The sequence below is a fragment of the Lithobates pipiens genome, unplaced genomic scaffold (genome assembly GCF_037356315.1).
Source record: "Lithobates pipiens isolate NorthernLeopardFrog02 unplaced genomic scaffold, aLitPip1_a1.2 Scaffold_25, whole genome shotgun sequence".
In the NCBI taxonomy this organism is placed as follows: domain Eukaryota; kingdom Metazoa; phylum Chordata; class Amphibia; order Anura; family Ranidae; genus Lithobates; species Lithobates pipiens.
This window is the reverse complement of record NW_027507787.1, coordinates 145,577,545-145,597,740: the sequence shown is the minus strand read 5'-3', so window position 1 is coordinate 145,597,740 and position 20,196 is coordinate 145,577,545. Positions and strand designations below refer to the sequence as shown.

The 20,196-nt window shown below is 47.1% G+C and overlaps 1 protein-coding gene across 1 annotated transcript in view; it reads right to left on the bottom strand.

Annotated features, from left to right (window-relative positions):
• The window catches only part of LOC143929786 (pancreatic triacylglycerol lipase-like), a 96,062-nt gene extending 82,962 nt beyond the window's left edge, over window positions 1–13,100 (bottom strand). The window contains exons 1-2 of the mRNA XM_077453764.1: window positions 13,010–13,100; window positions 8,514–8,906 (exon numbers count right to left, since the gene is read on the bottom strand). Coding sequence (XP_077309890.1) covers window positions 8,514–8,906; window positions 13,010–13,100 — 484 coding nt within the window. The remainder of the gene's footprint in view (window positions 1–8,513; window positions 8,907–13,009) is intronic.
• Window positions 13,101–20,196: the final 7,096 nt, after the last annotated feature.

Below are 20,196 nucleotides of genomic sequence, written 5' to 3'. Positions count from 1 at the left end.
CTAGCTTCTGGTCAATAAGTCCCTGGAGCGAGGGGGATTCAGACCTCTCAATAACTAATGACCCAAACTGGGCTTGAATTCCATGCCTTAACTGTAGGTATTTAAAAAATGTCTTGTTGGAAATACTAAATTCTTGCCTAAGATCTTCAAAGGATTTCATTAGGTTCCCTTCATATAATTGCACTAGCCTACTAATCCCTTGCCTCTCCCATTCCACGGATCTATCTATGCTATATAATTCAACCATATTTCTATTGTGCCATAATGGAGTATAGTTGGTCACTCCCACATTTCCCATGAGTTGCTTTGCTATCTGCCACACCTTCCTCATTAATGCACTAGTAGCGCACCTATGGGCAAATGAATTGGCCTCCAAAACTTCAGCCAATACTTTATGGGGCGCATTCTCAATCCTCAATTTGTGGTTTGGGCACTCTCCAACTTGGAGCCCCGCCCCAGCTAAATGCTGGAGTTGGGCTGACAGAAAGTATGATCTCGGATGTGGTATCGCCACTCCTCCCCCCGCGACGGGTAGCTGCATTGTCTGCAATCTGATCCGAGCTTGCCCCTTCTTCCAAATTAGGTCCCGAAATAACGATTCCAACTTCTTGAACCATTTCTGGTTAATCCAAATTGGAGAGTTATGTAGAATATATAACAACTGTGGCTGCCAGATCATTTTAATTAAATTGCAGCGCCCCGCCACGGAAAGAGGAAGGCAACACCAAGTATTAACTTTCTGTTTCATTTTCATCAATAGTGGCGCCAAGTTATCATTAACATACTGATTTACTTCTCCGGAGATCCAAATCCCCAAGTACTTCAGCCTAGATACCACCTCTAGGCAAGTAATTATAGGCGGTAGTAGATCCCCGGATCTGATCAGCGGAAGGAGGGCTGATTTACTCCAATTAATTGCCAGCCCCGATTGTTGCTCAAACTCCCCCATCATCTGCACCACATTGTTCAAGGTAGAGTTCATGTCCCCAATAAAGAACAGAACATCGTCCGCAAACAAGGCGATCTTATCCTCCCCCGATCCACGTCGGAATCCCTGGATGTCCGGGCGCGATCTCGTCAGGACAGCCAGGGGTTCCATAGCCAGAACAAACAGGAGGGGAGACAACGGACACCCCTGTCTCGTCCCTCTCTCCAACTGAAACGCCTCAGTGAATGCAGTTCCCATTTAAATTTTTGCCCTAGGTCCTCTATAGAGTAATTTTACCCATCGAATAAACAAAGGGCCAAAACCAAAACGCTCCAACACCCCCCATAAATAGCTCCATTCCAGGCTATCAAAAGCTTTGATGGCATCTAGAGCTAATATAGCTCCAGGTCCATCATTATCCCTGGGTATTTGAATATTGAGGAAAACTCTCCTGATGTTAGTACTAGTTGCCCTGCCCGGGATTAAACCAGACTGGTCTGGGTGTACTAGCTTATGGATATAATTGTTTAAACGGGCCGCTAGGGCCTTAGATAGTATTTTAACATCGGAGCATAGTAGGGATATTGGCCGATATGATGAGACTTCTTGTTGATCCTTCCCCTTTTTAAGTATTAGAGTGATGTTAGCCTCCAGCATTGAGGCGGGAAGTTCACCCACCGCCAATGCATGATTTAGTGTTTCCAGGAGTTCTGGCAACAATACTTCACCATAGCGTTTATAGATCTCTATTGGTAGCCCATCCGGGCCTGGGGATTTGTAGTTGGGCATTTCAGCAACTGCGTTTTTTAGCTCTTCCAGCGTAAGTGGAGATTCAAGACTCGTTCTATCATATTCTGATAGAGTTGGAATTGCTGTTTGATGTAAAAAATCAATAACTGGACTGCCCTGGCCCCATGTGACTGATTTATATAACTTTTTATAATAGTCAGCAAGTATCTTCATAATCTCTGAAGGGCTGGAAACAAGATCCCCATCCGGTGTTTTAATCACCTGTAGCGCTGTAGAGGAGCCATTGGTTTGAACCAGTAGGGAGAGGGCAGGACCCACCCTCTCCCCTTCGCCAAAGTAATGTTGGCGTCGAAATATGCGCCTATTTTCCGCCTTCTTCAGGAGTGCCATTTTATATACTTGCTGACTATCCAGCCATACCTTCTGCCTATCAAATGATGGATCTTCTATGTACGCTCGCTCTGCATGAGTAACCTCGCTTCTTATTGCCTTCTCCTGCTCTCGAGTTTTCCTCTTAGTTATTGCAATTTGCTGTATTAGTATACCTCTGATATAGGCTTTTAGGGAATCCCAAACTATTCCAGGCGCTGCTGAACCTTTATTGACCTGAAGAAATTCCCTAATCTTATCCAAAAGGGAGCTTGAACTGCCGATCAGTTCCAACCAGGCAGGGTTTACCCTCCACTCCCTCGGGCCAATTCTATCTCCCATACTCACGGTTAGGGATGAGCCGAACACCCCCCGGTTCGGTTCGCACCAGAACTTGCGAACGACCCCCGCGTTCGGTACGAACGTTAGAACCCCATTGAAGTCTATGGGACTCGAACGTTCGAATTGGAAAGTGCTAATTTTAACGGCTAATATGCAAGATAGTGTGCTAAAAAGGGTTTGGCGACCTGCCTCCTGCCTCAGGGGACATGGGTCACTGCAAAAAAAAGTTTTAAAAACTACCGTTTTGGCGGGAGCAGTGATTTTAATGACGATTAAAGTGAAAAAAAAAAAGTGAAATATTCCTTTAAATATGGTGCCTGGGGGGTGTCTATAGTATGCCTGTGAAGTGCCACATGTTTCCCGTGTTTAGAACAGTGACTGCACAAAATGACATTAAACAGAAATAACATAATTGAAAACTGCTTGCGGTTTTAATGTTATATCTGGTTCCTGCAATATGGTTGAAAATCATTCAGAAAAATGGCATGGGTAGCCCTGCCCATTACCAGCCTATTTGGGTCTTGTACACATATTAAGGGGAACCCCGTACCCATATTAAAAAAAGGAAATGCGTGTGGCCCCCAGGCCCTATATACTCAGAACAGCAGTATACAGGCGGTGCAAACAAGACAGGGACTGTGTAGGTTTGTTGTGTTAAGTTGAATCTGTTTGTCATTTTCAACCGGTACATTTTTAAAGTGTAGCTCCAGTCAAAAAAAATATCTTTAAGCTTTTTGGAAAACATAGGGAAGGATTATCACCCCTGTATAATTTTGTTTTGTTGTCCATCTTTTTTCATCTCACTTGCTGCTGTCTCCTTGCGTTTGCAAGTAGGAGATGTTTGTAAGTTGGATGTTTGAAAGTAGGGGCCTGCCCTATAGTATAGCGGTATGTACTGGGTACAGAGCACGCAGACTAGCTCTATTATTAACCACTTGTTAGCCCAATGTTTGCATAAAGTGAAAGATGAAGTTATGCTGAGTAAATAGATATCAAACATGTCACTCTTCAAAATTGCACATGCCCGTGGAATGGCGCCAAACGTCGCAACTTAAAAAATCCCCATAGGCGACGCTTTAAATATTTTTTTACTGGTTACATGTTTTGAGTTGCAGAGGAGGTCTAGGACTAGAATTATTGCTCTCGCTCTAACATTCTCGGCGATACCTCACATGTGTGGCACATGCGAGCACATGGGGACATGGGCGCTTTAATTTTTATTTTATTTTTTTATTGTTCATTTTACTTTATTTTAGTTTGACATTTTTTTTCCCAAAAATATATTTTTGATCACTTTTATTCCTATTACAAGAAATGTAAACATCCCTTGTAATAGGAATATGGGATGACAGGTCCTCTTTACAGTGAAATCTGGGGGGTCAATATGACCCCACATCTCACCTCTAGGCTGGGAAGCCTGAAATAAAAAAAAAAAAAAAAGATTCTGGCTTTGATCGTACTGGCGAGTTGGTAGAAGCACCAGAGGGCGGTGAGGGGTGGGGGGCGTCTATGGCTGGGTACTTCAGGGTATCACCGAGTATGGCTGGGTATCTCTGAGTATGGCTGGGTATGGCAATTTATGGCAGGGTATTACAGAGTATTGGCGGGGTATTGGCGGGGTACTACAGAGTAATAGCAGGGTACTGCAGAGTATTGGGGGTACTGCAGAGTAATGGCGGGTACTGCAGAGTATTGGGGGGTACTGCAGAGTATTGGGGGGTACTGCAGAGTAATGGGGGTTACTGCAGAGTAATGGCGGGGTACTGCAGAGTAATGGCGGGTACTGCAGAGTATTGGGGGGTACTGCAGAGTAATGGGGGTTACTGCAGAGTAATGGGGGGTACTGCAGAGTAATGGCGGGGTACTGCAGAGTAATGGCAGGGTACTGCAGAGTATTGGGGGGTACTGCAGAGTAATGGCAGGGTACTGCAGAGTATTGGGGGGTACTGCAGAGTAATGGGGGTTACTGCAGAGTAATGGGGGGTACTGAAGAGTAATGGCAGGGTACTGCAGAGTAATGGCAGGGTACTGCACTGCAGAGTAATGGCGGGGTACTGCACTGCAGAGTAATGGCGGGGTACTGCAGAGTAATGGCGGGGTACTGCACTGCAGAGTAATGGCGGGGTACTGCAGAGTAATGGCGGGGTACTGCAGAGTAATGGCAGGGTACTGCACTGCAGAGTAATGGCGGGGTACTGCACTGCAGAGTAATGGTGGGGTACTGCAGAGTAATGGCAGGGTACTGCACTGCAGAGTAATGGCGGGGTACTGCACTGCAGAGTAATGGCGGGGTACTGCACTGCAGAGTAATGGCGGGGTACTGCAGAGTAATGGCGGGGTACTGCACTGCAGAGTAATGGCGGGGTACTGCAGAGTAATGGCGGGGTACTGCAGAGTAATGGCAGGGTACTGCAGAGTATGCATTGGTATTGCAGAGTATTGGCAGGGAATTGAGGGGTTAAATTCGGTGAGGAGCGATGTGGGCACTGCAGATGCAGCCCACATCGCTGCTGACACCGATCTCTTTCCCCTCCGCTGTACCGATCGGTACAGAAAGGGGAGGGAGGAACAGGCGTCATAACATGACGCCGGTTTGTTTCCAAGTGATCACTCCGTCATTTGACGGAGCAATCACGTGGTAAACGGCCGCTATGAGCGGCCGTTTACCGTGATGCGCCGGGTCCTATGGACCCGGCGGTCACGGATGCTCTCGAGTGCGCACACCTCGGGGCACGCGAGAGCAGAATTCTGGGAGGCCGTTAATTAATGGCCTCTCTGAGTTAAACAACCGCCCTGAAGCCGTTAATCGGCAATGGGCAGTTGTTAAGTGGTTAAAGCTAGATCACTAGCTATATAGGTGAGGTGAATATAGTGGTGTATACTGCAGTCAGGGCACAGACAACAACCACTACACAGCAGCAAGATAGGAAATCAGCCAAAAACGATTGGTGTGTACTGTGTTGAAGGTACACAGAACACCCACTGCTTCAGATGCAAAGTAACACACTACAGGAGGCCGCCTTAAAGGCGGCCTTATATAGTGTGGGGCATGCACTACACAGTCTGAGCTATGATTGGCCACAGGCAGGATGCCTGTGGCCAATCATGGCTCTCCTCGCTGCCGGCGCTGCGATTGGCCAAGCATGCGGGGTCACAGTGCATGCTTGGCCAATCATCGGACAGCAATGCACTGCGCCAACGCAGTGCATTGTGGTCCGCGCGCGCGTCACTCGAATTTTGACGCGAACGGCCAAAATGTTCGGAATTCGCCGAACGCACGAACGGCCAATGTTCGAGTCGAACGTACGTTCGACTCGAACACGAAGCTCATCCCTACTCACGGTGATAGACAGAGGGGAATGATCTGAAATCCCCCTAACACCATATTCTATGTCCTGTACCAACCCCGAAGCCTCCTTATTCCCAAAAACCATGTCTATTCTTGATAAAGTATGGTGGGTGTTGGAAAAGCAGGAATATTGCCTCTCCTGGGGATGTCGCGTTCGCCATAAATCACTCAGTCCTATTTCTGATAAAAATCCTTGTAACCGACCTACCCTAATCCCATCAGGGCTAGGAAATCTATCCAAGCTCCTGTCCAATATTTCGTTAAAGTCGCCTAATATTATCCACGGCACACCTGGTTTGTCCAAGCTGAATGCAAATAGTTTATACATAACCTCCAGCTTGAAAGGAGGGGGTATATAGATATTAGCAAGAATATAATTTTGCCTACCAATCATACAGTACAGAAAGACAAACCTACCTTCCTCATCAACAGAGGACTCCTTACATAGGAAATCCATTCCCTTCCTTACTAAGACACTCACTCCCCTTGAATACGATGAGTGGAAAGAATGATAATATGCCTGGAATTTCCAACTATTTAACTGTGAGGCAGTATTAGGAGTCAAATGCGTCTCCTGTAGAAAAAGTAAACCGGGTCCACTTCCCTCTGTTTCTGATATAACCGCAGCTCTCTTTCTTGAGTCTCCCAAACTCCTCACATTCCAAGATATAATACTTGCTCTACTCATTGACGTTGATATTTGCTAAATCAGCAGGGGGCAAAAGGGCGGCGGGAAGAGGGCTGCACCCCCTCCCCCGCCCCCCGCGTCCGCCACTCCCTCATTGCACACAGCTTGTATTCGAAGAAACCCACCCACCCCTCCTACCCACCCCCCCGCCCACCCCTGCCCATCAGAGCGTCCCCTAGGGGTCTCTATTGTGGCCCTCTTACTCAATACACATCAAACATCACCCGGACCCTCCACCCCCCCCCCCCCCCCCTAATTGGGCTGTAGGCCCAGCCTCCCCAAGCTAGGAATGACACCAAATGTCCTGGCCATTTTTGTAGCGTTTAGTTAATCCCCCTTCATCTCTCAATCACAAGAAGGGGAGGATAGAGGAAAAGAAGGAAGAGGAAGAAAAGGAGAGAGGGAGAGAGAAGAAAAAAAAAAAAAAAAAAAGGAGAAAGGGGGAGGGAAGAGAGGGGGGGAACACCCCCCATCCGGTAAATGAGAGTCCCCCGCTAATCAAAGTCCGTCTGTCACGTCCTTCACAGCTTGAGTATACCAAGTCGTTCGCACTACGTAGTCTCTCATTTCCTACCTAACACCCAATGATCAGTAAAATATTCACCCTCCCCAATCTATTTAACCCCAACATCACTCAAATGTTACATTCCTAGAAAAAAAAAGAAAGAAAAAAAAAAACATATAATATTATTTGTGCCTCAAGTCTATCCACATCTCCCCCCCTCCCCCCCAACCCCATAATAAATACCAGTTGATAACAAAACATGTTCCATCAATCAATTACAATTATTTGTGGAATCAATATTTCCAATAGTGCAAAAAATAAAAAAATAAAAAAATAAAAATAAAAGGGGGAGGAGCCCCCTACCAATCAAATTCCAATGTAATTCACACTATTTAATTAATCATTTTGTAGCTAGCACCCTAATCTTAATTGCCCCCCGTGTCACCCCGATGTCACGCTCTTAAAGGACATACATAATACTACTTGTGCCACAATTCTATCCGTTCCTTCCACCCTACCCCATAGTAAATACCAATTAGTGACATAACATACCTTATCAATTGATCTCAACTATTTATAAATTCAATGTTACCCACAGTGCAAAAAAAAAAAAAAGGGGGGAAACCCCCCCACCCCCCCTCCCCCTCCTCCTCACTAAGATCAACCTTATAAGCAAAGTAATGCTACATAGCTACATAGCTCTACAGGGTCCCTTTATGTTCCTCCAACCAACTTGCAGCCTCAAGTGGTGTATTAAAAAACAGGGTTGAGCCCAAAGCAGACACTCGCAGTCGAGCAGGGTACAATAATGCATATGATATCTTGTATTTTTGCAAGGTACGTTTGATGGAAATAAACTCAGCTCGCTGTTTCTGCAAGTCCGATGAATAATCCGGGTAGAATGATACTCTAGTCCCTTTGTAAAAAATGTCTCCCAGTTCTCGAGTTCTTCGCATTAAGATCATTCGGTCATTATAGCTGACAAATTTCAATATCAACGGCCTACAGCGTTCTTCCAATGACCGAGACCTATGCCCCGTACACACGAGCGGACTTAAGTCCGACAGACTTCCAAAGGAGTTCTGTCGGAGTTCTGCTGGAATTCCGACGGAGTTCTGACAGACTTTTCGGCCGAACGGACTTGGCCACACACAATCACACTAAACTCCGACGGATTCGAACGTGATGACGTACGACTGGACTCGAATAAGGAAGTTCATAGCCAGTAGCCAATAGCTGCCCTAGCGTCGGTTTTAGTCCGTCGGAGTAGCATACACACGAGCGGAGTTTTCGAAGGGGACCGGGTCCGGCGGAGTTCCGTCGGGAAAATTTGAAGCATGCTTCATTTCTAAAGTCCGTCAGACTTTGGCGAATCAAAAGTCCGTTGCAGCCCACACACGATCGGATAGTCTGACGGACTCGGTCCTTCGGACTTTGGATGTTGAAAAGTCCGCTCGTGTGTACGGGGCACTAGAGGGAATTCTGTGGGCCCTTTCTATAGAGAAGAGTGGGGAAAAAGAGGCATCTCCCAATAACTCCTTAAACCAACTCTCCAGGAAGGCTATGGGGTTAGTGCCCTCACTTCCCTCTGGCAGGCCAATTAGACGCACGTTGTTCCTGCGATTTCTATTGTCCATGTCATCTATTTTTGATGCCTTTGTGGTGATTTGTTTCTGTAGTCCAGTTATTTTTTGCTGTAATGGGAGGAGCTCGTCCTCCACCGTACTTAATCTTCCCTCTAGTACAGTCGTTCTATCAACAGTGTTACTCAACAATTGGCTCATAGAGTGTAATTCATTTTTGATATTACTCAGTTGATTATCAAGACCTGAAATAAAGTCCTTGCACTCATTAACTGCCTGCAATATCTCTCTCAACGTGGGTTCGCCAGCCCCCGACTCAGGGGGTTCTGGCGGTTCCACGGACGTGTAAAGCGCCTTATTCTCCCCTGGGGGTAGATTGCTTGCCTTGCTTCCTGAAGATGGAGTAACAGGATTTAAGGGCGGATAACCAGTGCTTTTCCTATCCCCAGTTGTCACCTGTGGCCCCATTTGACCCGCTGGATGGGAGCGTCCCTTCCTACTTGGAGAAGTCGCATGGGCAAAACGCTCAAGTTTAGCTGCTGCTGCTGAAGCATGATTTATTTTTTTCCTTGGCAGCTCGAATTACCGTTCGCCTAGACTGCTGTCTTAGGCTATACGCCGTCCAGGTGCTCCACTGCTCCCATCCGTTCTTACTCGCGAGTCATGCGAGGCTCAGAACTCGAGTGGCGTCCCCCATAGCACATAAGCCAGCTAGCTAGCGGGAGCAGCCCCGTTCCACTGGTCTTCCGCGGGGCGTCCTGTGTCGGCTCTAGTCGGCAGCGTGCCCTCTTCCGACCTGACCTCGAGTTGGCTTTGGGTATTTGCTCGGGATCTCGCGATAACCCGAGTCAACAGCGGGACCTCCTTCGGATACTTTCGGCTGTGTCCGCAGAAGCAGACGGAAGTAGGCACAGCAAGCGTCCCGAAGACCGTAGGGCTCAATGGAGAGACATCGATGGAGAGTGAGGGCGAAAAAGTCAGGCAGCAGGGACGCTAGTCACACAAGCAGCGTACATTTTCCCAATCAAAGGGAGAGGGGAGAGACAGAGGCAGAGAGCCCGGGTGCTCTCATCTCACTCTCACTCACTCACACACGCCTCCATTCCCGCCCCAAACCCACAGAAGAAGAAGAACGGAAGGCGGCGGCGACGGCGGCGACAGAAGACCGGGCCACCGCCTGTAAAAGAGCTATAAGAAGGCGCGGTGGCCCGGCAGAAGAACCGAAGAGGGGGACAAGACCCCCGAAGTCGGGAGAAGAGGCCGGCAGCGAGGAAGAAAGCCGGACTCCTCCGCTAGCAAAAGAGCTACAAGAAGATAGCGGAGGAGTCCGGCGAGAAGACCCCCGAAGACGGAAGACCCCCGGAGCTGTGCAATAAAGTATTTTATCTCGTGTGTTGTGTTTTTTTTGGTACTTTTATTTTACAGGTGAATGGGTAGGGGTACATTGTATCCGGGGGCCCCCTTATTAAAGGGGGCTCCCGGATTCCGATAAGCCCCCCGCCCGCAGACCCCGACAACCAACGGCCAGGGTTGTCGGGAAGAGGCCCTTGTCCCCATCAACATGGGGACAAGGTGCTTTGGGGTGGGGGGGCCATGTTGAGGGCACGCGGCCTGGTACGGCTCAGGAGGGGGGGCGCTCGCTCGCCCCCCTTTCCTGGCCGGCCGGGTAGCGTGCTCGGACAAGGGTCTGTTGTGGACTTGGGGGGGACCCCCACGCCAATTTTTTTTGGCGTTGGGGTTCCCCTTTAAGTCCATACCAGGCGGCGGGGCCAGCGACGTCTCCTTCGCGGGCCCCGCCTACCTGGAGACACGCTCGAAATGAGCAGACTTTCCTCCGCGTGTGTGGGCGAGTCCGTTCATTTCAAAAGTAGGGCGGATAGTATGGCGGACTTAGTACGCCGTATTAGTCCGCTCAAAAAGTGCCGTGTGTGGGCAAGTCCGTTCATTCGAAAGTATGACGGACTGTCCGTCGGATTGTCTGACGGACTAAGTTGGCCAGACAGTCTGCCCCGTGTGTACGCGGCTTTATGAAATCCGTTCGGGAGAAGTGTGTGTGACTATGAGCATCAAAAGAAGTTGGTTCTTGCAGCATTGTAAAGAACAAGAGAATGCGCTTGATTAATGATTTTTTAACACTGCAGCGTGACGAATGTGCTATATCGCTTACGAGCATTAGTTTTACCTGAACGAGCGCTTCCGTGTCGGAATTTGAATGTGAGCATGCGTGGCACTTGGTCCGATGAAAATGCTCTACACATGATCGGATTAGGTCCGTCTGGCCCAGTTGGTCGGGAAATATTTCCATCATGTTGGAAAATTGGGTCGGACGGAGATTCGGACGGAATCAGTCCGATGCATACCACACACAGTCGGATTATCCGACGACACGGTCCGATAAGACGCATTCCGACTGATTCTCCGACCGCGTGTACAAGGCTTTAGAAGGGGCTCATTTGAGTGCAGCATATCATTAGAATATTATTTGAGCCCCGGTATTTATTTTATTATATTTGGTACATTGTACCCCTACTCATTCACCCAAAAAAAAAAAAGTGTCCCGTGATATAAATCCATCTTCAATCACAGCGCTGACGGAACGAAAAAACCAAACATGCACTCTCTCATCCCCCTCCCATTTCCTATGGCCTGCCAGGTTGCGTGTTTGGATAAGGGTCTGGTATGGATGTTGGGGGGATCCCCGCACCTTTTTTTTTATTTTGGTGCACTTTTTTCTAAGATTTTTAAGTATATTGATGGGATCTGGCAATGCATTACAGCCGCAAGGAGTTTTAAATTACATTTTTTCCTTTAGAAATGTCATTTTGTTGCTCTCATTCATTACACTATGTATAGCCTCTATGTAAGCAGCCCTACATAGTGTGAGGTGTGGACTTAGCCCCCTGAGTCATGATTGGCCAAAGGCACTCTGCCTTTGGCCAATCATGGCTCTCATAGCAGAGCACGCTGTGATTGGCCAAAGCATGCAGGTCAGGTGCATACTTTGGTCAACCAGCAGCCATCAATGCACTGCGAACTTGCAGTGCATTATTGGGCGTTCTGCGGGCGCTTGAATTTCCCGTGAACACCCCACAATGTTCTTAATTCATCGAATGGGAAACAACAAATGTTCGAGTCGAACTTACGTTCGGCTTCAACCGCGGGGTCATCCCTAATGGCCGCTATAGAAAGAATACTTTTATAGAGTGGGGCAGGGTTAAGAGCAATGAGCCATGATTGTATACAGTCATCATGACAGCGTCCAATCATGACGCTGTCAGACATGCGGCCATTCACTAAAATTAGAAGAAAAGAGTTTTAACCTTAAACTGCATAGAGGGTTCTTTACAGTAACAGCAGTAAGGATGTAGAATTCTCTTCCACAAGCAGTGGTTTCAGTAGGAAGCATCGATAATTTAAAAAAAAAACTATTAGATAAGCACCTGAACGACCACAACATACAGGGATATAAAATGTAATACTGACATAAAAGCACACACACAGGTTGGACTTGATGGACGTGTGTCTTTTTTCAACCTTGCCAACTATGTAACTTTGTGTGCTTAGTTGAGAAGGCCCCTTCTCCCCTCTTAAAGACTTCGTGGATGTATGACATAATTGTGGCATATGCCTGGAAACCAGGAAGTAACTAAGGAAATGTAAAAAAAAAAAAGTTTAAAACATGTAAATATGAAATACTTTTCTATTTACTAATGCTAGCAGCACTGTATAAAAATCTGCAGCACTAGCCCATTACAGGCAGGGACTCGCAGCCCCTATACTTGTAGTATGTAGAGTGACACCTCTAACACATTTACTGCACTTCCTCCTGTGGTCACTGGTCCCAGCACCACCTTTTCAGGCCCTGCTAGCCCTCCTGGCTGCAGCAGCTCCTTTCACTAGCCCTCTCGGCTACTTATTCACAGTCCTCCTGATTGAACCACCCCATTCCTCCAGACTGACACTCACCAGCCCTCCAGACTAACACTCAGGAGATCTCCCGGATGTTCTGACTCTCTCTCCTGCTGTCCTTACACTTGCTCCAGTGTATACAGACAAGGATTCCCCTGTGTGTTGTAGAGGGTCCCTCCAGCACCCAAGCACCAGGCCCGAGGTCATCCCCCCAGACTGGGGGCAGCCTAAAGGGCCACTGACAGCCTCCTCAGCACTCCATCTCTATCTTCCATCCAACTACCCCTGTTGGCATGACTCAAGAGTATTTAAGAGGTGTCCACCCCCTGCCCTCCTCGATACTCCAAGTAGCTCCTCCTAGACTCCACCCACTACTTCTGGAAGCTTCTCCAAGGTTCCAGGGAGCAGGGGGAGTTACCAGAGGTGCTGCTTAATGAGTCACCCAGCCTCCCTGAGTCACTCATCCCTGACCTAGATTCAACCCAGGCCTAGCTTTCAGCCAGATCAATTTACCTACCCTAACAACTATGGACACCTAGCACACTAGAGGGTGCTACACAAGATTTCTGACTGGGGCATGACTTACCTGCTTTAATAGTTGCTACATCCTCAGCACATTCACCAATGTATGCAGTGATTGCTGACGTATGCTCCTCAAGACTGCCTTGATTTACCATGGTTGCAGCTTTCCTAAACACATTCTAATTGGTGCATTCAAAAAAATTCCACAAAGCTTCATCTGACCAAAATTTCACTTATTTTAATAATGGCTTAGTCCTCCTAATAGCTTGTCCATACATTGGAAACAGAAAAATTGTAATATGATCTAGTTTTCCAAAATAGGGAAAGGGGAAAGCTTTATAATACTGGAACGTTTGTCTATACATGATTCAGGGTGTTTAACCCCATAGTATAGATATATGCAGACGTAAGCCAGGAAAGGAGGGAGGGTAGGAAGCATGTTAATAATGAGCATCACCTTCATGGTGGTTGTGGGATGGGTCTGGGGGCTTGTCTGATGGGGGGGAATGCCTTTTCCTCCGCTTTTCTTTCATTTTGTTTATAATGAAAAAAATAAATAGTTGGTGTCTTACATAGTACATGTATGTAACATAAATACATTTTGCCAGCACAACTTCAAAACAATTAGACTGTTGAGAAACTGGAGAAGATTATGAATTAAAAAATTCAAAAAGCACTCTCTCTGGTGGTAGGCATTGGCAATGTATGACTCAAACATCAGGCAGTGTACATAAATGTTGGAAGCACCTTAAGGCTGGGTTCACACTAATGCAATGCCAAACATTGCATGTGATTCACACCACATTGCTGTGCAAAACACATGCATCGCATTCGCACCAAAATGGTGCAGGAACCTTTTTTTGGTCTGCACTTGAATCGGATCGCATGGGTGTTCAGACCCATGCAATCCAATTCCACAGTTTGCACTGCATTCTATGAATCGATTTGGGGGTATCAGTAACTTTATGACACCCGCAGCGGTTCGCAGAGAGCAGTGTGAACTGCCTTTGAGTCAGATGCGATGCGAGAATCCGCACAGGAATCGCAGTGGTTCCAGGATCGCACCAGTGTGAACCGAGCCTAAAACAGATTGTATTCAAGAAACATGGCCTTCAGCAAATTTATGAACAGTGACCACAATTAACACTTTTATATCAACAGCTGTATTGATGCTGGAACACCACACCGTTCACTGTATGTAGCTAATGCTACCACAGTCTATTACAGAAAACACAGCAGCCACATTGTTCTGCAATGGAAAAAGTTAATTTGGGCCAATTTGGCCCAAACAAACCATTTCAAACTAATTTAAGCCTGGAATTCTACTTTAACCAGTTAAGGACCGCCGCCTGTACTTATACGTCGGCACAATGGTACGGACAGGCACAATCGCGTACCAGGCCTTAGCAAGGACCTCACATTCGTCATCAGAGCTATCTGTCATGGAGCCGCTGTCCTCTACAGGATAGTATTCTGAGCCTGAATCTGACAGATGAGTGATTTCCTCTTCACTAGCTGTCATGCTCAGAAATGTGTAGGCCTCTTCACTAGTGTACCTTCGATTTGCTATTTTGGGCTCTAAATTTAGTGGTACCAGACCCTTCTGATGTTGTTGAGGTGCAAGAACCGCAGGTCCCTCGTATGGAGCAGAGAGCCAGTACTAGCGCGGCTCATCCTTCTGGTGAACTGGCAAGCACCAGCGGCCTAGTACACCCTGGACGTACATCCAGCACTGCAGTAACACATGGTGACCTGGTGAGTCCCATAAGTGCAGTTCAAGCTGGCGAGGTGGCAAGCACAAGTAGTGTCCCGCTGCCACCAAGAAGAAGACAAAGGCAGGCCCGTCGTTCCCATAGTGCCCTTCCTGCAGAATTCGCCAATCCTGATTGGGTGCCCACCACTTCTGCAGCACCCGTACTTCCCCCATTCACCAACCCGGTATTCAGGTGGAAACAGCTGATGTTACGCCACTCAATTTTTATTCACTGTTTTTCACGGAAGATCTCTATAGATCTATTGTGGACCAAACTAATTTATATGCTGGTCAACACATCGCCGCTAATCCCCAGTTGCCTTCCCTTGCCAGAGATTGGAAACCAATTACGGTTTACGAATTTAAGACTTTTCTGGGCCTTTCCCTCAACATTTAAACACTTAAATTCATGACGTTGCGGACGTATTGATCCACGCATTAGATTGACCATATGCCCGTGTTCTCTAACTCCATGTCCAGGAAACAATATGAGCAGATCTTGTGATTCTTGCACTTCAATGACAATGAACTTTGTCTTCCTTGTGGAGACCCTGAATATGATCGGCTCTACAAAATTCGGCCCCTTATAAACCACTTCAATCAACGTTTTGCAGCCTTGTTTATTCCCCATCCATTCAAACAGTACATTCCCAACAAGCGTGCCAGATACGGGGTCAAGCTCTATAAGTTCTGTGACAGGGCAACAGGCTATGTATTGAGCTTTACGGTTTATGAGGGAAAAGATAGTTACATAGAGCCGGAGAACTACCTAGATTACATAGGGAGCGCTGGCAAGATAGTGTGGAACTTATTGTCACCCTTATTCGGAAAGGGTCCCCACTTGTAAGTGGACAATTATTACATGAGCGTGCCACTATTTAGTCATTTGTTTGATCAGCAGATTGGAGCATGTGGCACCGTGCGACCTAATCGCCGGGGCGTTTCCCCTGGGGCTTGTAGATTCCCGTCTTAGCCTGGGGGAGAGAGCCTGCTTGCAGTGTAATAACTTACTCTCTATGAAGTGGAGGGATAATAAGAATGTTTTCGTTCTTAGCTCCCTTCATGCAGACACGACAGTCCAAATTCATACGGCCACTGGTGTTGTGGAGAAACCCCTCTGTGTCCACGAATATAACCAAAATATGGGAGGGGTTGACCTCAATGACCAGTTGTTGGTGCCGTATCTAGTTGCCCGTAAGGCCAGACGCTGGTGCAAAAAAGTGTCTGTTTACTTATTTCAATTGGCTTTGCTGAACGCTCATGTGCTATACAGAGCTTCAGGCGGGACTTTATCCTTTCTTTTATTCCAGAAAGAGATTGTCACAGACCTTCTGTATCCACACGGTTCTGCACCTCACCATTCCCAACCAAATGCAGTAAGCCGACTGTATGAGAGGCATTTTCCGTATGTCCTCAAGAGTACCCCTACACAACGAACCAAAGAAGATGTCGTGTCTGTTCCAAGCGCGGATATAGGCATGACACCTGTTGTTATTGTCCACGCTGTCCTGGCAATCATGGTCTTTGCATTGGTGAATGTTTTGAACGCTACCACACACTAGTGAGGTTTTAGCATAGGGTACAGCATTTCACAGACTACACTTACACAGGGTCTCCCAAGATGCCATCGAATTTAGAGACACCCGAACCATTACAGTTGTTACAGTTACAAAAAAAAAAAAAAAACGTAAAAAAGAAAAAACACAAAAATATATATATATATATTTTTTTTTTTTGCACAAAGTTGTCACTAAATGATATATTGCTCAAACATGCCATGGGCATATGTGCAATTACACCCCAAAATACATTCTGTTGCTTCTCCTGAGTACGGGGATACCAAGTGTGTGAGACTTTTTGGGAGCCTAGCCGTGTACGGGACTCCAAAAACCAAGCACCACCTTCAGGCTTTCTAAGGGTGTAAATTTTTTATTTCACTCCTCACTGCCAATCACAGTTTCGGAGGCCATGCAATGCACAGATGGCACAAACCACTCCCAAATGACCCCATTTTGGAAATTAGACACCCCAAGCTATTTTCTGAGAGGTATGGTGAGTAATTTGCAGATCTCGCTTTTTGTCACAAAGTTTGAAATTTCAAAAAAAAAAGTTTTTTTCTTTACTTTCTTCATTTTCAAAAACAAATGAGAGCTGTAAAATACTCACCATGACTCTCAGCAAATAGCTTTCGGTGACTACTTTCCAAAATGGGGTCATTTGGGGGAGTTTTGTGCTATTGTGGCATTTTATGGTCTTCAAAACTGTGATAGGTAGTGAGGAGTGAAATCAAAAATGTATGCCCTTAGAAATCTTGAAGGCGGTGCTTGGTTTTCAGGGTCCCATACGTGGCTAGGCTCCCAAAAAGGGGGGGGGGTTTGTGCTAATTTGGCATTTTATGGCCTTCGAAAATGTGATGAGTGAGGAGTGAGTGATGAGTGAGGAATAGTGAGGAGTGAAATCAAAAATTTTCACCCTTATGCCGCATACACAGGATCAAACTATCCAGCGGAAAAGTCCGGCGGACTCGAGTCTGCTGGACAATCCGCCCGTGTGTGGGCTCCGGCGGACTTAGAAAGTAGTTTTGACTCAAAATGTGTCCGCTGGACTCGTAGTCCGGCGGACAATACGGCCCTGTGTGTGCTCGTCCGCCGTATATCTCCCACAGGGAGAAAAGTCATTTTAAGCACGCCTCCAGGTAGCCGGGGCTAGCGAAGGAAGTCAATGTCGCTGCCTTCGGTCCCCCCCAGGTCCATATCAGACCCTTATCCGAACCCGGCCGGTCAGGAAAGGGGGTGGGGATGAGCGAGCGCCCCCCACTCCTGAGCTGTACCAGGCCACGTGCCCTCCACATGGGGGGTGCTTTGGGGAAGGGGGGCCGTGCGGTCCCCCCACCCCAAAGCACCTTGTTCCCATGTTGATGAGGACAAGGGCCTCTTCCCGACAACCCTGGCCATTGGTTGTCGGGGTCTGCGGGTGGGGGGCTTATCTTATACTGGCCCCCCACCCTATGTGAATGAGTATGAGTATGGGGTTCACCTGTGAAAAAAATGTAAATAAAACACAACACACAAGGGTTAAAAATAATTTATTGTACAGCTCCAGGGGTCTTCTTGCGTCTTGGGGGGGTCTTCTCGCAGGACTCCTCCGCTATCTTCTGCTCTTTTGCTAGCTCTTTTACTAGTGGAGGAGCCCGGCTTTCTTCTTCGTCAGCGCTGCCGTCCGGGGGTCTTCTTCCGACTTCGGGGTCTTGTCCCCCTCTTCGGGGTCTTGTCCCCCTTTTCGGTTCTTCTTGCCGGGCCTCCGCTCCTTCTACCAGCTCTATTACTGGCGGTGGCCCGGTCTTCTGTCGCCGCTGTCTTCGCCGCTGTCTTCCCCCGCTGTCTTCGCCGCCTTCTGTTCTTCTCTTCTTCTGTTCTTCTGTTCTTCTCTTCTTCTCTTCTTGAGATGTTGACTCGTCGCTGTCTCTGGCCCGCAATGACAGGGACGCGGCGTGCTTGATTGTGGACGAGCGTCTCTTTACCATTGAACCTTCCACGCCATACTGCTACAGTGTGCAAAGCACACGGCATCCTCCACAGTTCTACAGCTACGTTACAGTTTCACATCGTTTTTCAACGTTCTTTGTTCCTAACGGAACTACTCAACAAAGTGAATTACACCTCTATATCAGCCGGTTAACGATATAGAAGCCTCAGAACAGTTTACTTTTCCTTTTTGCTTTTCTGTTAATCTCTTTTTAACACCTGATAGTTGCAGTTAAAGTTAGCGGTTTCTTATTTTCATAACGTGTAACTAACCACTACTTGCCTCCACATAGGACACGATCAACCTCAGTACCACTTTGACAACTGCGGTCTGTCTATCATGTCCCTCACAATCACGTCCCTTAATGTCAAAGGCCTAAATAGTCCTTTCAAAAGATCCCTCTTATGGAGGGAAGCGACTGCTTCTCGAGCTGACATATTATGCACCCAGGAGACCCATTTCTCCTCCCTTAACCCACCACAGTGTACCAATAAACGGTACTCACAAATTTTCCACTCCCGCACGAACAAGAAAGTCAGAGGTGTAATGATAGCAGTTCGCTCCACAGTAGCATTTACAGTCTCCAACGTAGAACATGACCCCACAGGAAGATTCCTGATACTAGCTGCACACTTTAACAACAAGCCCTTGGTAATTGTTAACATATACGCTCCTAACTCACACCAAAAATCCTTCTTTAAATCCATTCTTGCCAAAATACAACACTACCCAAAAGATCAAATCATTTTATGCAGGGACTTCAATGTGGTGTTAAATCACACGCTTGATTCCTCTACCCCTCGTAGGAGATGGTCTACAACCCTCTCCTCCATCACATGCCTAGAAGATCTCTATGACCCTTGGAGGTGTCAACATGGTACTGAGAGAGATTTTAGATTTTATTCCAACGCCCAAAGAACCTACTCCAGGATTGACCTGTTCCTGACCTCCGAAGTGCTGCTCCAAGCAGTTTCCTCCACCAGTATTGGGGTAATATCATGGTCAGACCATGCTCCTATCTCAATGGTCCTCAATCTCTCATCCTCTACCACTCCAATCATGCTGTGGCGATTGAACGCCAGCCTAATCAGTACCAAGGACATTAGGGAACAGGTCAAATCCGCCATTGACGACTACTTTACTTTGAACCAGCACTCTGTCTCCAATGACACCACATACTGGAACACTCATAAGGCGGTTATAAGAGGGGTCCTGTTAAGACTGGGAGGCCAGGAGAAGAAAAAGTGCACCGCAACCCTTAACACCCTCCTAGACAACATAAAGACCCTAGAGAAGCGTAACATGCAATCACCCTCTGCATCCAGCCATGCAGAACTATGTAAACTCCGGTAAGAATTGAGCACTTATCTGCAGAATAGACGCAAGTTTTATATGCGAAAACTGAGGCTCACCTGGTACTCTCAGGGAAATAAAATGGGGAAAACCCTGGCACAACAATACAAGTGAAAGACGGCCCAATCCACAATCCCATATTTGGAAGACTCTATGGGCAATAGACTAACTAACCTCAAAGACATAGCCAACTGCTTTGGTTCATTCTATCAACAATTGTACAACTTAAAAGACTCCCCGACTGAGATGCAACCCACTGATGCGAATATCCAGACTTTTCTCTCCAGCGTGACCCTCCCTTCCTTAACCGCCTCACAAACGGCAGACTTAGCCCAACCCTTCTCGACCCAGGAAATTCGGAATGCCATTAAAGGACTACCATTACACAAGGCTCCGGGCCCAGATGGCTTTGGAAATAAATATTACAAAACTTTTGCTGAGCCACTAATCCCACATCTATGCAACTCATTTAATAGAATGCTCGCAATCGGGGAGATCCCTACAGAATCCTTAAAAGCCACCATCTCCACCATTCACAAACCCGGGAAAGCGCCACATGATCCAGTGAATTACCGTCCTATTTCGCTTCTTAACTCTGACTTGAAAATGTTTGCCAAGCT